Below are 18,520 nucleotides of genomic sequence, written 5' to 3' on the forward strand. Positions count from 1 at the left end.
TAGAAGAAAAAGACAGCAAACACCACGAAACACGATGGAACAGTAAGGCCCCTTTTGCCTCGGCAAAAGCAGAAAACTGCAAGCTGCTGTAAGAGTTTCTACTATCAAAAGCCAAAACCTGGGCCATCTGAGTGGTTATATGGGCTAGGGAATACATCCATGCGTCACAGCTTGAAATATGCAAACGTACCCATATTTGTACAAGATTCAATTTTCGATACTCTTCCTTCAGGCAGCTGGATTGTTAGGCATTACTGTGGGGATAGCGAGTGGACTTGGAGTGGAAACTCCCTCTGAGCATGTAATTTTTTGAATGGGAAGGCAGGTCCAAGACTTTGCCCAGCCCTGTGTAAGCGTGATGCTGGGCACCCTTTTTATAAAATAAAAAGTATGTTTTGAACGCTGACTGTTTAATTTATGAACTGCTGTTGCTCAGACGTTGTCCTTACGAGGCTCGTGAGCAACCTTTCCCATTCTAAATCATGGTATGTAGAACCACTACCAACAGTTAAATGAAAACCACAAACTTCTGTTGTAAAATATACCAAAAAGGAGATTCTGCAGTAAACTTCACTGCCACTTCAACGGAGGCCACTAGCCAGTCAGCACTGTTGCATCAGAAATTTTAATGGAGACAAAAGTTAGATATTTTTTTTAAAAGCTAGCAAGGCAAAGGCTGCATTTTAAATAATTAGGTTTACTTCCATTTTTGCCATTGCTTTTTAAAATCCCAAACAATCAAACTATGACTGACAACACTCTGGTAAACTTATTCTACCATGCAGTTACTTACAGGCAAGGATGTGCTTGCACTTAGGAGGCAAGTGCCAAAATCTAAAATAGTTCATTAGTCTGTCAACACCCCTGTTAAATAGTAATATTGTACCACGTGAACAGATAGGAACAGATGGACCTCTATTTTTAAAACCAACCTTATATGGAATAAATCGTTCCTTTTTTTCATACCCAAGGAACTGAGATTCTAGTGGATGGTACCTGAAAAACTGACATCTAGAAATGGCACTAACACAGTGCAGAACGAGAGGACCAACAACTCTTATATTAACTTGACATTGGCTCTCCCCACATCCAGTCCTGAAAAATTTCGTCACTCTGTCCCAAAGAGAGTGAAGCACAAGAGTCGGTAGAGGCAGTTAGCCGTTTCTCACACAGCCCAGGATACTCAGCAAAGGGCTTCTGTTAGCCAAAGGGCTGTGTTTAAGCCCGAGTATCTCTACCCCCACCCACCCCTTCTCTCTCCGGTGGCTGTGTGTGTGCACGCACGAAACAGAGTTCCTGTATGCTAAAAAAAAAAAAAAAAAAAAAGACCCAGGATTGCTTTGTATCCTAACCTCAAAGGAGGCAAACCAGAGGAAGCTGCATCAAGCAGCAAAGAAAATAGCAGTCCCTGCTGGAGGAAGGAGGGGCGGCGACAGGGGTGTTCCTTTGGTTTGATCCAAGCCTCAGGGCTGGGCAATTTTGGCAGCTTCTGCCTTGATAAGAGCAATCAGATCTTGGTTGATGAGGAAAACAAAGCGCAAACTGGCAATCTGGAAAAAGAGGAAGGGAGGGAGAAGAGAATCGAATCAGTTTGTTCGTATATATTCTGCTTTTGCACCCAATTAAGACATGAGCCACCTTGAAAAGTTTTTCTACCAGTGTGGAGATCTGCAATGGCAGCTAACTAGAGCTAAAGTGACTTATGTGTCTTCCTTCCTGGCCAGGCTCTTATTATGAGCCAGCCCTCCATTTAAGGCAGCCTCCCCATTGGAGAGCTGCAATCCCAACCCCTCTGAAGGTGCCACACTCATGAAAGCTGACAGCATCTGGGCTCAACTGAGTCCGTGCAGATAGGCTGTCACCGTAGTGTAGGCCCACTGGTAATTTGCCCTGGCTATTATTACTAAATTTACAGCAATATTTATATTCTGGCCACTTCAAGGAATTCTACCCTGTTTTCCTCAAAATAAGCATCCCCTGATAATAAGCCCAACCGGGCTTTTGAGCGCATGGCAATAAGGCCAACCGCTTATTTCAGGGTTCAAAAAAATATAAGACAGGGTCTTATTTTCAGGGAAACAACAATAAACACAGTACCTGTGTTTAAAAAATACACAGGTAAAGCAGAACAGTAGCCAATTTAAAGTTCTCCATGCTTTGGTATAGTTAAGTCCACAAAACCAAATTAAAAAATAACACAAGAATAAAAAAGAGAGATTCAGCATCAATTAGTAAGAAATGTTATTTTAATTTAATCTGGGCTCTAAATTCCCAGTCTTCCCATCTCTAAAAAGAAAACACAACTAGAATAAGAATATAAGACAATATCTAAGTCAAACTCTTTCTGCTATGAAGCACAGCCGGCCCCTGCTCACCTCAACCACGGAGTTATTGCTGAGTTTCCACTTGCTGCCACAAAGCACTGGCCGTCCATCAACATAAATGGGCCGTCGACCTTCGTTGGCCAAGAAAAAGTCCCCGTTGTTCTTCAGCTTGATGACACCTAGGTGTATTTAGGAAGAGATTACAGTGACTTGGACATTCCCAGGAGGAAGAGAACGAAGCCGCAATGGAATGTCACTGGGTCCTAAGCCACATGAATTTAGGCCACGGCCATCATGCCAGCCACTGCCTTTAAAGAACATGTTGACCTTTCTTGAGGAACGGTTATCTTCAAAAGTTAAAGAGCCGATCTCCCACCCAGAGAAGGTTCTCAAACTGTGCGGCCTGATGAATGGCCACTGAATACAGGTAGTCCTTGACTTTCAAAGTTATAACACCCCACTTTCTCAAAAGCTACTTACGACCCGATTTCAACGTTACGACGGATGCACACCCACGTACCCACCCACCCACCCACAGTCATGTGATTGCATTTTGGGCTCTTGGCAATCGGCTCACCTTCCTGGCCTTTCTGTAGCATCCCGTGGTCATGTGACTGCGGTTTTTGATGCCGTTGCCAGTTTGTAACGTTTTACTTCCAGTTTCTGACAAAAAAATGCCCATTGGATTAAACCGATTTGCTTAGTCACGGTGTTCACTTAATGACTAGGGCATTCGCTTAACAACTGCCCAAAAAAAATCAGCTCAAGTCATGCCTCAATTTACAACGGCAATTCCATGCTCAATTAGTTGTAAATCGAGGACTACCTGTATGTACTTTTTACATGCTGATAGTAAATATATGAGAAAAACCACAGAGCTGGCTAGGGTCCATAGAATTTCACCTAATGCCTGAAACATTTCATAGGGTCATTAGAATAACAAACAGCATCTTACTTTTGCCCTACTTTCACATTTTAAAGCCAGCTGTTTCTCCTAGCCAAAAAAAAAAAAAAAAAAAATCTCAGGCATCTCACACTGTGAAGCCAGTGTATCAGGAACCAGAAACAATACTCTGGGATCTGGTTCCTCATAGTAATGCTTTCTTAACCATGGCTGTACACATCTTGCCCAACAAAATATCTTTTTTTCTCAGTAATTCAGAGGCAAGAATCACTTCCAGTACCTTGTTTGCGGGAGATTTTCCAAGCAGGGCCTTCCAGTGCCAGATCTACATCAATCTGATTGTCTTTGGTGGCTCTGCCAAGCGTGATCTAGAAAAGGAAATTAGATAAAGAATTCACTTTGCGTATCAAAGCGGTCAGGGCTTTGCCGGCTTCAGCGATCAAAATGAATCAGGTGAACTGACACAGTACATTGTTTTTGATTTTGCAAATGCTGACTTTTCTAAAAGACCACATGATGGCATGGAGGCAAGCAAAGATAAGTGGAAAAAAAGAAGTGAAGTTCATCACCGGATTGAAAATTGCACTTTAACATGGGTTCTCAGGTTGTCATTTTGTCACAAAGTAAATTACATAGATACTAATGGAGTAACAGAAAAGGTAATGGAAATCAGAAACCAATAATCATTCTCCACTCCAGTGCCAGTACAGTGTTATCTTCCACTGTCTGGAAAGAGAATAAAAAAATACCAGTATCTCTTGAATTAAAAACTGTTCTTCTATCAAAATGTTCTCACTGAAATAGCCCAGAGTCTTCGACCTTTCAAAACACACAAATACGCCATGTACCTCAAAATCAAATGCAGCTTGATTGTGGCACTTGATTTGCGTTGTTGAAAAATGATTCAACTTCCTCTCCATGATCCAAGCTGGCAATAAGGAGTTCACCTCCTTAGTTTTGGGCACGGCTGAATGAAAGACAGAACTCACCTCCCGGGAGCGCATGAGGTAGCGCACCATCCGTCCACGCAGCACCGCCAAGGTCTGGTTATCAAAATCAGGGGAGCTCATCCCTAGGAGGGGAAAAAAAAAAAAAACAGACTAGCAAGGTTTTGGAAAATGGAGCTGACCAGTAGCAAGCTTGGCAAGAGCGAAGTGCCTAGGGTTGCCTTTGGCATCTAAGTTTAATAAATAAATAAATCGTGCTTGGGTGTTATTTATATCAGCGGTCCCAAACCTTTCCGGCTCCACGGACCGGCAGTGGGGGTGAGAGGGGATGATTTTGTGTGCACAACCAAATCCCTTGCATGTGCAAATGGAGCATTACTGTTCTGACCCAGCTCCCCAAACACGACAAACCCTCTGAAGTTAACTCAAAGATTCCTTTAATTAGGAGTGCCAGCAGCCCCGGCCAAAAGTTTCACTCTCTCCGCAGGCTAATAAGTCCCTCCGTCCAAAAGATGAATAGTTGTCTGCCACATCTATTCATCTCCGCCCCCTGCCTTTTATCCCCAGAGCTAGGGTGAGGCTTCGCTAGCAGCGCTGGCTCTTCCTTCCCAAGGTTCGGCCCATGGATTTCCACTGCTCTCCTCTCCTCTGTCTTCTGCGCATCCACGCGTCCGGCACTGGACCCAGCTGTTCCTCCTCTTCCTCATCAGTCACCTCTGGACCTGGGGGCTGTTGACTCTCCATCTGAGGGCTGAGGGATGGTCCAGGCTCCGCCTCTGTCTCTCTCTCTGCCAGCTCCATTCCCCCTTCCCCCTCAGAGCTCTCAGATTGCCTTGATGCCGGCCCTGACTCCCACGCCTCTTCCTCTTCTGATTCGGCTGGTGGAGGGACTGGTGGCCGACAGACTGCAACACCTACATGCTCACCCGCTTGCGCGGACCAGTTCTCAACAGGCCGCAGACCAGTACCGGTCCACAGGCCAGAGGTTGGGGACTCCTGATTTATACCACTCCCGTTTCCAAGCCTGGCTTCCATCTACGTCCTTCCAAGATTCTCTGGTCGCTCTTTCCACTACAAGAGGCCTCTGCAGACTTTTCTCACCTGTTATACTATCCACCAGCACTTGCCATTTGTGTAGCTCTTGCTCTAGCTGCCGAATCTCACGCTTCTGCCTACGGTCTGCAACAGTCAGTTCTGCGAGGAGGAAGATAGCAACCACATGTTTAATAGAGAAATGCAATGGCATTATTTTATAATAAAGGTATACATCATTTCCTAGAAATTCTGGTGGTTTTTTTTTTTTTTTCTTCAAATTCCCTTCCTTAGATTTCCTACCACCATTCAATCTTGGCAGCTTTTTCTTCCCTTTTCTGCACCAAAGCCAAGGAAAGGCTCAAAAACATGGCAAAAATCAATTGAAGAATCCTAGCATTTTAAGCTCTCATGTCTCTCCAACAAGGTTCTTCCTTCTTTTGGCTCTGCTGCTGTCAGGCTTCTGACTTCAGAGGTTCTTACCAAAAGGAGGTGGAAGGCCCTGTAGCCCTGTTTCCTTAGACATCAAGCAAGTAAAGTTCAGCCCTACTTGTCTTCCACAGCTTTCCAACACAGATTCTAATCCTTTTGCATTAGTATTTCCCAGTGTTTTGACCAAACAGAAAACCACACAAAGCCGATAATGCATAAACACAGCCATCTGAAGAGGAAGCTTTGTTTCGGTCCATACGTAGCTTCACGTTATCAAAGCAAATCTAACTTACCATGTTCCAACACTTCATCTCGTACATCTCTGTAGGGAAAGGGGAAAAGGGTAGAGAAAAAAAGAGAACACAGAAGGTTAAGCAGATCATAGACTGCCCACTGATTACTCCAGGATCAGTTTGGCATTTGCTTCTATTCTATTGAAATTTCATATTTAAAAATATGTATGCATCTTGGGTCAGATTAAGATTCTGCCACTGGTGCAACGTAGACAACTTCAAAAAGCAAGCAGCTAAGCATTTCCAGCTGGAGTTCCCCAGGACAGGCAGGATGTTGGCTGAAGAATGAATGGAACTGAAAGGCACTGTAAAAGCTAGTCAGTAACTGTCATCAGATCTAAGCTCTATTGTGACACAATTCCTGGGCATTCAATCTGTCTGCTGTGGAAGGGAACAGGAGTGGCTTCAAATTGTCACTCTAAACACTGAAGGAATGTTTGCCCACCCCCCAAGTCAGCCCAGCTGCATCGGTGGCACAATGCTCTACGGCTAAAAGGTGGGTAGGGGTGGAATCTACTAGCTTCTCACTTACTTCAGCTTGCTGTCATCTATCATGTCTTCAGCATCTGAGAAGTTGAGCACCTGGTCTCCTTTGGGCAGTGGCTGCACTGCAGAGAAGAGGACACAAGGGTAGTTTAGAATTCAGATCCCAGCTTCAGCCTCAGCCTCAGCCTCAGCCAAGGAATCAGCAGACGGCCTTACCTGTTTGATCGTCCAGGAGGTAGTACTGCTTCATGAGCTGCCAATGTGTCTGCAAGACTTTAGCAGTGCGGGAAGGGTAGAAAATCTCTGGGTGTTTGTGCAGCAGATCTTGGAATGTATCCAGATTAGGTTGACTGGTCTAGACGAACAGCAGAAAGGGAGTGAGAGGAGGAGTTCTCATTACACACAGTGGTGTTTACTGTTATTATTATACATTTTTTTACTACAAAGGATCTTAATAGAGCCGTGATGGTGCAGTGGTTAGAATGCAGTACTGCAGGCTACTTCTGCTGACTGCTGGCTGACTGCAGTTTGGCAGGTCGATCCTGACCGGCTCAAGGTTGACTCAGCCTTCCATCCTTCCATAGTCGGTAAAACGAGGACTCAGATTGTGGGGGGCAATAGGCAGACTCTGTAAACCGCTTACAGAGGGCTGTAAAGCACTGTGAAGCAGTATATAAGTCTAAGTGCTTTTGCTATTGCTAATCAGGTTTAAGTTTACCTCAAGCCTGGTTGTGCGATGCATTTGCTAACTTCAGATTTTCTGAAAGTCCATCGCATTATGGTTTGCAATGGCACCAACTCTAAAATGGCTCTAACCTGGTCTATTATACTATCTGTATTAACTGAAGAAACAAAGAACAACTCTCAGAAAAAGCTTTTCTGAGCACTGAGAAAAGGAAACTGCTATGAGTTATAAGGGGAAAAAGCAGAACTTAAAGACTGATACTAAAGGGCTCTCAGAAACCCAAGTTTGCTTTGTGTCAGGCTGGGAGTGTGACATCCAGGTTTATTGCTCCTTACCGATCCCACTTTGCTTAGGAGCTGTTCCTCTGCTTTGCTGAAAAGCACTTTGCTCTGCATAGATGCAATGGCTTCAGGATGCAGTTGCCTCATTGCTTGGCAAGACAGCCTGTAGAGAATGAAGACAAATGAACCAAAAATTCATTGGCTTCACTGACACAGTGGGATTGTTGTCTTTCCAAGCGTCTCCAGTAGAAAGAACGAAAGAATGAAAAACAAGGCTGTAAACTGAATCTCTCTCTTCATTAATATGAAAACAGATTCAATAAAGTCCCAAGAATAGAATAGAATTTTTATTGGCCAAATGTGATTGGACACACAAGGAATTTGTCTTGGTGCATATGTTCTCAGTGTACATAAAAAAAAAGATACATTCATCAAGAATCATAAGGTACAACACTTAATGATAGTCATAGGGTACAAATAAGCAATCAGGAAACAATATCAATATAAATCGTAAGGATACAAGCAACAAAATTGCAAAAAGTCCCAAGTAGTTGATATATGCATCCTGTCTTTTTCGATGGAGGTCTGTCAGGATTTTTCATGCTTTAGAAAGCTATCCTGACATTTGCATATCCAAAGAAATGCAAGATGACCATTTCAGGAATAGTTGGAGATGTCAGAATAAATGTTTCACATTAATTCCAGCACTGATGAACTAGAAACTAATTCTCTCAACTTAAAGCCATCTCCCCTCTCAGTCATGTTTAACAATTTTATTATTTTTCTACTGGTAGGATTCCAGTCTTTAGTGCCACATGGTTAGAAAAACCTTCTTTACTTAAGAAAAGGTAAATAAAATATGGACTGGGAAGTAGAACATCAAAATATCTCTTACAATGATCAGGAATCATTATTCATCTCCACTATGAAGACACGCTTATTTAGAACAAACATTAACTGCATCAATATTTAAGCTGGACTACTTTGTTTTAACCCTCTGGAAATCTGGAATCTGTGCTACTTTCATGTTTCTTCCACCCGTGGTTCTATCAGGCCATCAACGATGTAGTAAAATCCACGTTCTGCTTTTACTACATCGTGTGCTATCTCTGTCACATAAGAACTATGGGAGAAATGGATGAACTACATGCAGGAATGTTATCTAAACCAGGAAATGAGAAGTTTCAATGAAAACAACCAGTTCCGTCTCAGCTTTTTTTCTGCTTCCAGCTTGACTAGCCTCCTGGATTGTCTTCGACACTCTGCCTAGTGGGGAACCAGATGACACAGCCATGCAGCAGCAGGAGCCATGGTTGCAAAGGAAGCAGCCAGCAGGAGAAGGGACAGTAAGGGTGCTGGTGCAAGCAGACCAGGCCTGCTGCTGGAGACGCTTTATTTTCTCCTCGGCTGGAACACACTGAGCTTGCTTCTTCCTCAAAGAAAGAGGAAAATTTAATTGCTTGATCCAATTTGCAAGAATCGGATCGAGCAGTCAGATCACACCCCTGTGGTATGGAAGAAAAGATCTCGGGTTGGCAATGGCACCTGCAGCAAGCTGAAATGACACCCAAGCGATGACACATGTGCAGTCGCATCTCTTTGTCATCTATTCTCCCTATCGACTGTCATGAGAGTCAACACTGCCTCTCAATAGCTGTGAAACTGCACATAAAACGGGAGAAAGGGTGGGGACCCCAATCATTCTTCCCCACATAAGACTCAATGAATCTCACTGGTGTTTCAGGGGTTCTCTTTCCTACCAAGAGAAACTAAAGGAGTAGCAGTACCAACTATACTGAAAGGAATGGGGAAATCCCTCGCCAGGCAATCACTTCCATATAATAAGGGTGGCAGAGAGACCTAATATATACCTTGCCACATACATGGCCACACATAACCCTTCATTCCAAGGCTCTGCTTGAAAGTAGGTCCCATTAAGTCAAAACAATTCACTTCCAAATAAGAACACATAGCAGCGGTACCCAATATTTTTGCCTCCGCAGACCGGCAGTAAAGGGGAAGGGGGATGGTTTCACATCCGTGCCCACTACTTGCACAAATGGAGCTTCACACACTCATGGGATTGGCTGCTTGCCCACTGCTTGCATGGCCCCCCTCCCAACAGGCCACGGGCTGGTACCGGACCACAAACCGGGGGCTGGGGACCCCTGACATATAAGATCTCCACAAATGAAAGTTCTCTGGAAACTAGACCAACACACATTTGTCTTTCAGCATACCAGGATGTTTGTCTCCCCTAAGAGTGATCCGCTTTTAGTCCCCATTGGTAGTGGCTCAGGGTGCCACCTGCCTAATTTTGGAAACAAGAGAGTGGGAGCCTTCACCACAGCTCTGTCCTCTCCTTTTGAGAATAAGGGTTGTGTGAATATGACCAAACTTACTTGGAAATCACAGGATCATAGAGGAGTGCGTACCACCGCTCCTGGATTTCTCGCAAATTAAAGCGACAGCTGAACTTCACGCCCAGGTGCACAGAGGTCAGATCATTGGTCTTCAGAGAGAAAGAAAAAGAGGTCTCAGTTCTAGGGTGGGCAAAACAGTAAGGTTTGGGGCAAGGAGAGAGAGAGAGAGAGAGAGAGAGAGAGAGAGAGAGAGAGAGAGAGAGAGAGAGAGAGAGAGAAAGAAAAGAGGGAGGGAGGGAAAGAAAGGAGGGAGGGAGGGAGGGAGGGAGGGAGGGAAGGAAGGAAAGGAAGGAAGGAAGGAAGGAAGGAAGGAAGGAAGGAAGGAAGGAAGGAAGGAAGGAAGGAAGGAAGGAAGAAAGGAAGAAAGAAAGAAAGAAAGAAAGAAAGAAAGAAAGAAAGAAAGAAAGAAAGGAAGGAAGAAAGAGGGAAGGAGGGAGGGAGGAAGGAAGGAAGGAAGGAAGGAGCAACTGTATTGGTTTCCAACACTTTGAGCTTAAATGGAACACAACCCACTGAAGGATAAAGCAATCAAAAACTGATTACAAAAAATTGCTGGGGAGGAATGGATGTTTCTAGAAAATCAATATACTTCTGCAGCTATGGTGGACTGAGTCAGGCCACTGGCCAATCAGCTTCAATACTGGTTCTACAGATAGTCCTCGACTTACTAGCATAATGGTGCCTCCCATCGTTGTTGTTAAGCAAATGTGGCAGCCGTAAGGTGAATGCGGCAGTCCTAAAGCGAACCCATTGTTTGCTATGGAGTGTTTTTGCTGAAAACCGGAAGTAAGTGCCGGGTATTGGAAAAAACATGGTAAAATGCAATTATGTGACCACCAGACACTGCAAATGGCAGTCAATGCAGGCCAGCTGCCGAGCATCCAACATGTGGTTACCCGTTGGACCTGGGGAGGGGAGGTCCATCATAGCTTTGGTTGCTAAGCAACTGATTGTAAGTTGAGGAGTACCTGTTCTAACTGGTACAGGCACACATTAAAAAGATTCAGGAAGAGGGTGAGAATGGTCTCCAGACATATTTGGAAGAGAACTGCTTAGGAGTCTCAAGTAAACTATTCTAGTTTTCTTGGCATCCAAAGGATTTAAATAGCCTTTCTGAGCCATAGTGAATAAACATCTGGAACCTGTGTTCTCTAACCATAAGTTCATTCCACTACCTGAAGCACAGCATTGATCAGCAGCAGATCATCGGTGGGTTTCCAGCGGCCCAAATCCTTGGTGACCTGCAAGGGTTGCTTGCTCTTCTTCATCCGTTTGGTGAGGCTGGGATTTGGAGCAGGGCTTGGAATGACAGGGGTTGAGATGGACTTGGACACCTGAAGAGGCAGAGGGGAAGATTATTTCGTCTACTCAAAGAGTCTTCTGCGGGCCTTCAATTCAGAAGGCAACCAGGAAGTGGAAGCCCTTGGATTCCTGTTTTCCTACAAGGACACAGGAATCTAACTTTGCCTGGCAGGATTGACAAATCCCCATGAAAGAGGATTTCAAACCAGCCCAGCTTTTAGGACATATCGTCAGTTACAGAGAAACAAAAGAAGCCGCTTCTAAAGAAACTGCCAGTCAGACTTACAAATGAATGAGAAAAAAAACAACAACTAAAAGGTTGGGCACCATTATTTCTGATATTTTGTACTGGAATGTGGATTTAATAAAAGAGTCATAGTTATATTTACGGTAAAAGTGTCTTTGTGTGCGGCATGGAGAACAATAAGAGGATTTCTGAAGGCCCTCTCCCAGCAAAACACAATGATGCAGATCAGTCACTGACTCACTTTCTTCTTTTCACTAGAAGATGGCTCACTGCCAGAGCAGCGTCCCGGCTCCACCCCGCTGGGGCCTTTGGCCCGGCTGGATGATTTGGCAAGGCTGCTTTCTACCAGCTCATCATCAAATTTCTTCCGCTTGATGAACCTAGAATGGGGAACATCCGCATTGCCGTAATCTCAAGGAAACAGCTACCCCCTTCACTACTTTCTTTAACAACAGGGAGTCATGGGTGACTTCAGTGGACATTCTTTCACTTAGGTTTATTAAGGTTTAGTAAATTTGTATTCCGCCCTTCTCCCGAAGGACTCAGGGCGGTGAACAGCCAAGATTAAAATACATACAATATAAAAATTAAGATGAATTAAAACAGAATTAAATCAAATTGGCTTCCCAAAATTTAAAACCCTTTGCCCATAAAATAACCCATTAAAATTTTAAGCCAGCCCAGTTTGCTGAAATAGGAAGGTCTTCAAAGCTCGACGGAAAGTACGGAGGTCCGGGATCAGTCGTATTCCGGGGGTAACTCATTCCAGAGGGCGGGTGCCCCCACAGAGAAGGCTCTCCCCCTGGGGGTCGTCAGTCAACATTGCTTGGCCGATGGCATCCTGAGGAGCCCCTCTCTGTGGGAGCGTACTGGTCGGTGGGAGGTTATCGGTGGCAGAAGGTGGTCTCGTAAATACCCGGGCCCTAAGCCATGGAGCACTTTAAAGATGAGAACCAATACGTTGAAGCGCACACGGAAGACCACTGGGAGCCAGTGCAGTTCACGCAGGAGAGGTGTTACATGGGAGCGCCATGTCGCCCCCATAATAACCCGCAATTAACAGATTAATTAACAGAATTGTGGACCAAGTCTTTTAAGAAAAGTCTAAACTATACGTGCATAGGGCATAATTAGTCATAATAGGTCAACCAACATTTTAACAATTGTACCTGGGGGGGGGGCACATTTGCACAATTATCCTCGGTCACTTGGCTGATTAATATGCAAACTGCATGCAATGATTTTACTGTTATTTTTGCAGTAATTAAGAAGCAGCCGTTATTTCCAGTTAGCTTTAATAAGAACTTGAGACTAAGATTAATTGTTGGTGTAAAATTCTGGTTAGTGCTGACTGGAAGTAGTGACTGTTTCAGGTTAAAACAATACATTTAATCATGGGAAAGCTATTAGCTGTGGTTAAGAATCTGCACGGGATATGGGATAAAATGCTCTGAGGGACTTAAATGCAGTACATCAACGTGTCTCTGTAGACAAAATGTTTGAGACATATTTTATTAATTTATATGCAATTCCACAAGAATAGATCTTGTTCCTTAGGGCAGTAGCATCTAGGGCCATTTGACCCCATGAAATGTACTGAAGAAAAATCAAATACTGTTTTCTAATCAGCAAGAACACAATTATTCTCTTTGTTTTTATAGCAATAGCACTTAAGACTTATATACCGCTTCACAGTGCTTTACAGCCCTCTCTAAGCGGTTTAAAGAGTCAGCCTATTGCCCCCAACAATCTGGGTCCTCATTTTATCAACCTTGGAAAGATGGAAGGCTGAGTCAACCTTGAACCGGCGAGAATTGAACTGCTGGCAATGGGCAGAATTAGCCTGCAATACTGCATTCTAACCCCTGTGCCACCACGGCTCATTTTATGTTCAAGAAGATAACAAATATGGTCACTTCTGGTATGGTTTATGATTCCCAAGATTCCATCCTTTTCTCTCAATTAAAGGAATACCAAGGGAAACTGCTATGTTTGGCTGGAAAACCAACAGGAGACCACAGCTCAATTAGACAGTCTGTTGCCAACCTCCTGACTTCATCGGTGCAAATTAAAAGAAAGCAAAATGCTTTGTGATTGCTCCAAAAGTTGCAACTTCAATAGGTTTTACTCAAAACGACCATCCGTTTTTAAACATCCTCAGAAAACAATGGTTACATTGCATCTGCATATGAAAAGAATCCAGCCTATTTAACCATACCTTAGCCCTCGTTTCCAACAAGCATCGTATTTCTAAATTTCAAATTCTCAACTCTCCAAAATAAAGCTATGTTTGAAACCCAGGTGTCTTCCTTTTCCTGGATCACCTTCCTTCCCAACCACGTCCATCATAATACCTGGATGAGCTCCGTCGTTTTGGAATGGCCCCCGATACTTGCGATGAGCTCCTTTTTTGTCCTGCTAGAGACTCTTCGTCTTCGGAGCGGCTAGCTGTACCCGACGCCATCGGTCTGGAATCCAAAGTGTCTGCCACAGAGACAGGAGCACAGATTCAGTGCCTAGTGGTAACCAGTTGTGATTGGATCCCAAGTTGCAGCCATGTCTATTAGGTAGCTGATGCAGAGGGAAGCAAAGGAAAGCACTTTTGCGCAAGCTGATTATGGGTTCGTCTCTAACCAGCAGTCTCAGAAGTCTAAAAGAAATTGTGTACAGGTAGTCCTCGACTTACAACAATTCATTTAGTGACCATTCAAAGTTACAACAGCACTGAAAAAGTGACTTATGACCATTTTTTATACTTATGACCTTTGAAGCATCCCCATGATGTGATCAAAATTCAAACGCTTGGCAAATGATTAATACTTATGACGGTTGCTGCGCCCCAAGGTCATGTGATCACATTTTGCAACCTTCTGACATTTCCACAGCACTAAGTGTGGCAGCCCTGAATATCCAAAGAAAAAGATGACCTCCAGGGCTGACACAAAGTCAATGGGGAAGCCAGATTCACTTAACAACCGGGTTACTAACTGATCAACTGCAGTGATTCACTTGTGGCAAGGAAGGACGTAAACTGGGGCAAAACTCACTTAACAAATGTCTCATTTAACAACAGAAATGTTGGACGTGATGGTGGTTGTAAGTCGAGGACTACCTGTACTTGGTATATATAACTTAAAAGCAAGATAAGCACCCCCTTTATTCTAACATATTTTTGCTTGGGAATATACTACTATTGATTTCAGAGGAAAATATTCTAATCTAAGCAATACGCCATGCTGCTACAATTAGTATTACATAGAAGGCATTTCCATCATGACGGTTTTTGAGGAAGATAACAGTGGACATAAGCATTTTGGTTATTGTTCTGCTTGGTTGCCAAGAGCAGCTACGGGAAGTCCTTGTTTAGCAACCACAATTGGTTGTAGAGGCTCACTCATTAGGTAAAGTGGCTGCTAAATGAAAATCACTTATGACTGTGTTTACGATTTTATTTCAACTTTCCTTTGCTTTACATTGTCAAAAGGATAAAACCCCAAACAGCCTGGCGAGCCAAAGACAACTCCAGAACTCTTTTCACAAAGAAGCCAGGTAAAAGGGCAAATCTTACAGCTCTTTTTTCCCCCATTCCTGCCCTTTGGAATGCTCAACCTGGCACTGGGATAATTAACAAGGGGAGAATTGATGTTTGTGTTTACATTCACTGGAGAGGAAGTTGTTGTTTCAATTCGGGTCTGAGCCTGGTGTCGAGGCCAATGAAGGACACCAGGCACGAAGTGCAGGTTTTTATTGCTTTTTATTGGGGTACCCCAAGGAAAAGGGCTCCTGGCCTAAATGCCAAGAACAAAGGGTTAAGAAAGCTTTATACATTTTCACTAAAGGAGAAGGCGGGACAAGGTGAGATAATAAGAAATATCATCTAATAAACATCTTAGTAATAATTTTACAATTTGTTCTATAGGTCTCTAGCTGTCCCTATTTCTAAGCCTTGGCTAATGAACGCCCCAGGAGTTATCTAATACACATTTTATTTGCTGCAGGCCTTCTCTATTCCTAACTTTTAGCTGTGGTCTGCAAGTTGCCTAACTCTTTGTTACTTTTATCAGTTTTCTAACTATCCAGAATTGTTACAAGCTTTACACAGGCATATTTCCTGTGGATAAGCATTCTTTGTTCTTGCCAGACAGACTCCACAATTACAGGCTTCTTGATTTACTTTCAAGTGTGTCCCATGACCTGGCTTTATTTTAGCAGACAGCCCATATCAAAGGAATTACAAGAGAGCGCACAAGTACTCCTTGACTTAACTTGACTTGACTCCTTGACTTACAACCGGTCGCTTGGCAACCTTCAAAGTTAGAATGGACCCTCTTTGGGGCTACTTACAACTAGGAGTCTGATAGTTGGGCCCTCCCTGATAGTCATGTGACTGAACTTTGATCATTCAGCCACACAGTTGCATTTAAAGTTGTTTGCAGCACCCCACAGTTCTATGATGTTTTATGAGGGTTTCTGCTGAAAACCCGCCCTTACTTCCAATTTTCAGCAAAACTGTGCCCGTAGGAACCATTGGCCACTTAATGACCACAGTGTTTGTTTAACCATAGCAGCCGCTTTACAACTGTCACAATTTACAACCATGAGTATTTATTATTTTACTAGTTTGTCAAACATGTACAAGATAGCAGGTATGAATATGAACATGGACATGAACAAGGGAAATGAATACAAATAAATGGGGACAGTAGGACAGGGATGGTAGGCACGCTGGTGCGCTTACGCACCAGCATAATAATAATGATGATGATGATGATGATGATGATGATGGGCAGGCTCCATTGCAGTTGTAGGTTGAGGAGTTCCTGTAAAGCAGCCAAACAATGGAGAATAAGTACTGAAAAGAATGAGCTAGATCTTTTTTTTTTTTTTGCTTTAATTTATATGCCGCCCTTCTCCGGAGACTCAGGGCGGCTTACAATGTGTTAAGCAATAGCCTTCATACTTTTTGTATATATTTATACAAAGTCAGCTTATTGCCCCCACAATCTGGGTCCTCAATTTACCTACCTTAGAAAGGATGGAAGGCTGAGTCAACCTTGAGCCTGGTGAGATTTGAACTTACAGTAATTGCAAGCAGCAGATGTTAGTCCACTGTACTACAGGCTCTTTTGTTTGCCAGCTGACCAGGAACTGCTTAGAACAGGGGTCCCCAACCTGTGGGCCAAGACCACTACTGGGCCATGGCCTATTTGCAACTGGGCCGTGTGAGTAATGGGCTGGCAGCGTACACAACCCAACTCACATGGGTGCTGGGATTCTTAGTCCCACTTGCATGAGTGCTGGCACTCCCTGCTCCACTCATGCGAGCGGCGGGCCACTCACAAATGCTGCATGCAACGTCACAAAACAAGAACTACCTGTACACTCAGTTTAGAACTGTCTTTGGACCAATAATTATCTTTAGCTCAACTTTTTTCCACGGTTTCATTGTTGTAATATTAAAATGAGAGAGTGTTCCACAAACACCATCTTGAGTTCTTAAAAGGAAAAAGAGTGATGCGCTTGAGTTACTCCTGCTGACTTCATGGATACATGAAGTGGTTTATATGTGAATGTTGACAACAGTATGAAAGCAAATTGCCACTTTTCTTCTTCCAGGAATTTTTTTTCAATTTCCTGTTTTATTTTTGGGACAGTCCACTTGTTTCCTATCCAAGTATTAACCACACTAAGCTTATTTGGTATCCCAATATCAATTTGTTGATTGATTTAGTGAACAGTTGCTGCCACTTGCTGGGCCAATTAAAAGGAAATCTATCAAGCTCAATTCCTGACTTTGTCCCTGTTATTTCCTTGATAGGAATACAGAAACAGTTTGGTGTTGCCTATTGTTCTACAACTCTGAGATTTCTGGATAGTCTCCCATCCACTCTGCTGTAACTCCCAGAAGAAAACTAGGAAATCAATATAATACAAGAATAAAACGATACAATATTCAGGCCCAAAGTGGTTTGTGAGTGCTGTCACAGCTGCCTCTTTCGGTGTACAAAGTAAAATTACTAACATGACACTATTCCAATTCTGGATCAGAAGAAATACCAGACCCCAGCCCTACATAAGCCGCTGCTTCATTCCATGACTTAAAAGAAATACGACAAAATAAACAAGTCAATATGATAGTGTGGTACAATGGTTAAGTCATCATCTTTGCTCAGAATTTCAAATAGTTTTGGGTAACTCCCATTTTTATCTCGGTGCAGCCTTCTTTAATAACCTGGAGCCCTCCCAGATGTGTCAAACATCGATTTATTTGAGAGCGGTATGCAACGAAATTTCATTTTAATGTATGCCGACTAGGGTACATTCAAAGTGACAATAAAGTTCTTCTAAGCCTGAGTCTATTGTGATCAAAGATTATAAGAATTCATTGGGAGGACGTCAGGTTAAGAAAAGGACTGGTATGATGAAAGCAGAAGTCCCAAAGCAAAGAATCTTGTTCAAAATTTGACAGCCTTCCCTAGTTTTAATGCCTTCCAGAAGTTTGGCCTTATGGGAATTTGTGATCCAATGTATTAAGAAGACAAAACAACTGCCTCAATAAAAAGAAAAGAAAAGAAAAAGCAGAATGATGTACAATTAATGAAACCATGCAAACAAGGCGAATTAAATCAGCCCAAGCGAATCGAGTGGTAGAATTTCGCCCCAGGAAGAGGGGGGGGGGAAGAAAGGAGCGAAAGCAAGGCGCTTGCGCAGGTCTACGCCCTTCACCTTTTTGCGCATGCGCCCCCCGTCCGCCTCGCTCGTTTGTTTGTTTCCTAACCAAGAAGCGAAGCTGTTCTCTCCACTTAATCTCAACAGATCTCAAGATGTTATATAAAGGCTGTAGCGGCATCACCTCACCATTCCCAATCGTTACGATAACAACAACAACGACTCCCGCCTCTCTCCGACGTCCATCTCGGAAATGCGAGGGAAAAAATCCCAATAACTTCCGGGGAAAGAAAAAAAAAGGAAAAACGAGGCAAGCGAAAGATCAGTTCCGGTTTAATTGTCGCCTAGCCGAGTGGGGAAAGCGGCCATCTTGGTTAAGGGCACCGTTCCAGTGCTTCGGTTTATCCAGAACATGTAGAAAACTCATTGCCCTCACAAAGACCGTTTTTCCGACATCGCGATTTCAGTTTATGTCATTCATTTCCCGATGTACCT

At 43.4% G+C, this 18,520-nt stretch overlaps 1 protein-coding gene across 5 annotated transcripts; it reads right to left on the reverse strand.

The window, feature by feature from the left end:
- Positions 1-606: 606 nt before the first annotated feature.
- MCRS1 (microspherule protein 1) lies at positions 607-18,297 on the reverse strand. Of its 5 annotated transcripts, XM_070937764.1 has the most exons (15): positions 18,215-18,297; positions 16,099-16,176; positions 13,711-13,840; positions 11,598-11,736; positions 10,983-11,141; positions 9,787-9,896; positions 7,439-7,547; positions 6,635-6,773; positions 6,465-6,540; positions 5,933-5,961; positions 5,277-5,369; positions 4,218-4,300; positions 3,509-3,596; positions 2,376-2,503; positions 607-1,550 (listed from the first exon to the last, which is right to left on the reverse strand). In XM_070937764.1, the coding sequence occupies exons 2-15, from the start codon at positions 16,151-16,153 to the stop codon at positions 1,464-1,466; spliced, it is 1,425 nt and encodes a 474-aa protein (XP_070793865.1). In that variant the 5' UTR covers positions 16,154-16,176; positions 18,215-18,297; the 3' UTR covers positions 607-1,463. The 5 variants fall into 5 exon arrangements, with proteins under 5 accessions (XP_070793865.1, XP_070793866.1, XP_070793869.1 ...); XM_070937765.1 differs by lacking the exon at positions 16,099-16,176; XM_070937768.1 differs by lacking the exon at positions 16,099-16,176 and having other exon boundaries at positions 18,210-18,280.
- Between the last annotated feature and the right edge of the window lie 223 nt (positions 18,298-18,520).

The sequence above is a fragment of the Pituophis catenifer genome, unplaced genomic scaffold (assembly GCF_029215685.1).
Source record: "Pituophis catenifer annectens isolate HBS135680 unplaced genomic scaffold, rPitCat1.0.hap2 SCAF_2, whole genome shotgun sequence".
NCBI classification, from domain to species: Eukaryota; Metazoa; Chordata; class Lepidosauria; order Squamata; family Colubridae; genus Pituophis; species Pituophis catenifer.

Coding starts and splice junctions, on each gene's coding strand:
- MCRS1 (XM_070937764.1), bottom strand. CDS start 16,153: ATGGAGCCTGCCCATCATCATCATCATCATCATCATCATCATTATTAT. Junction 5,370..5,932: donor AGATGAAGTGTTGGAACATG/GTAAGTTAGATT, acceptor TCCTCCTCGCAG/AACTGACTGTTGCAGACCGT. Junction 2,504..3,508: donor GAAAATCTCCCGCAAACAAG/GTACTGGAAGTG, acceptor AAATACACCTAG/GTGTCATCAAGCTGAAGAAC.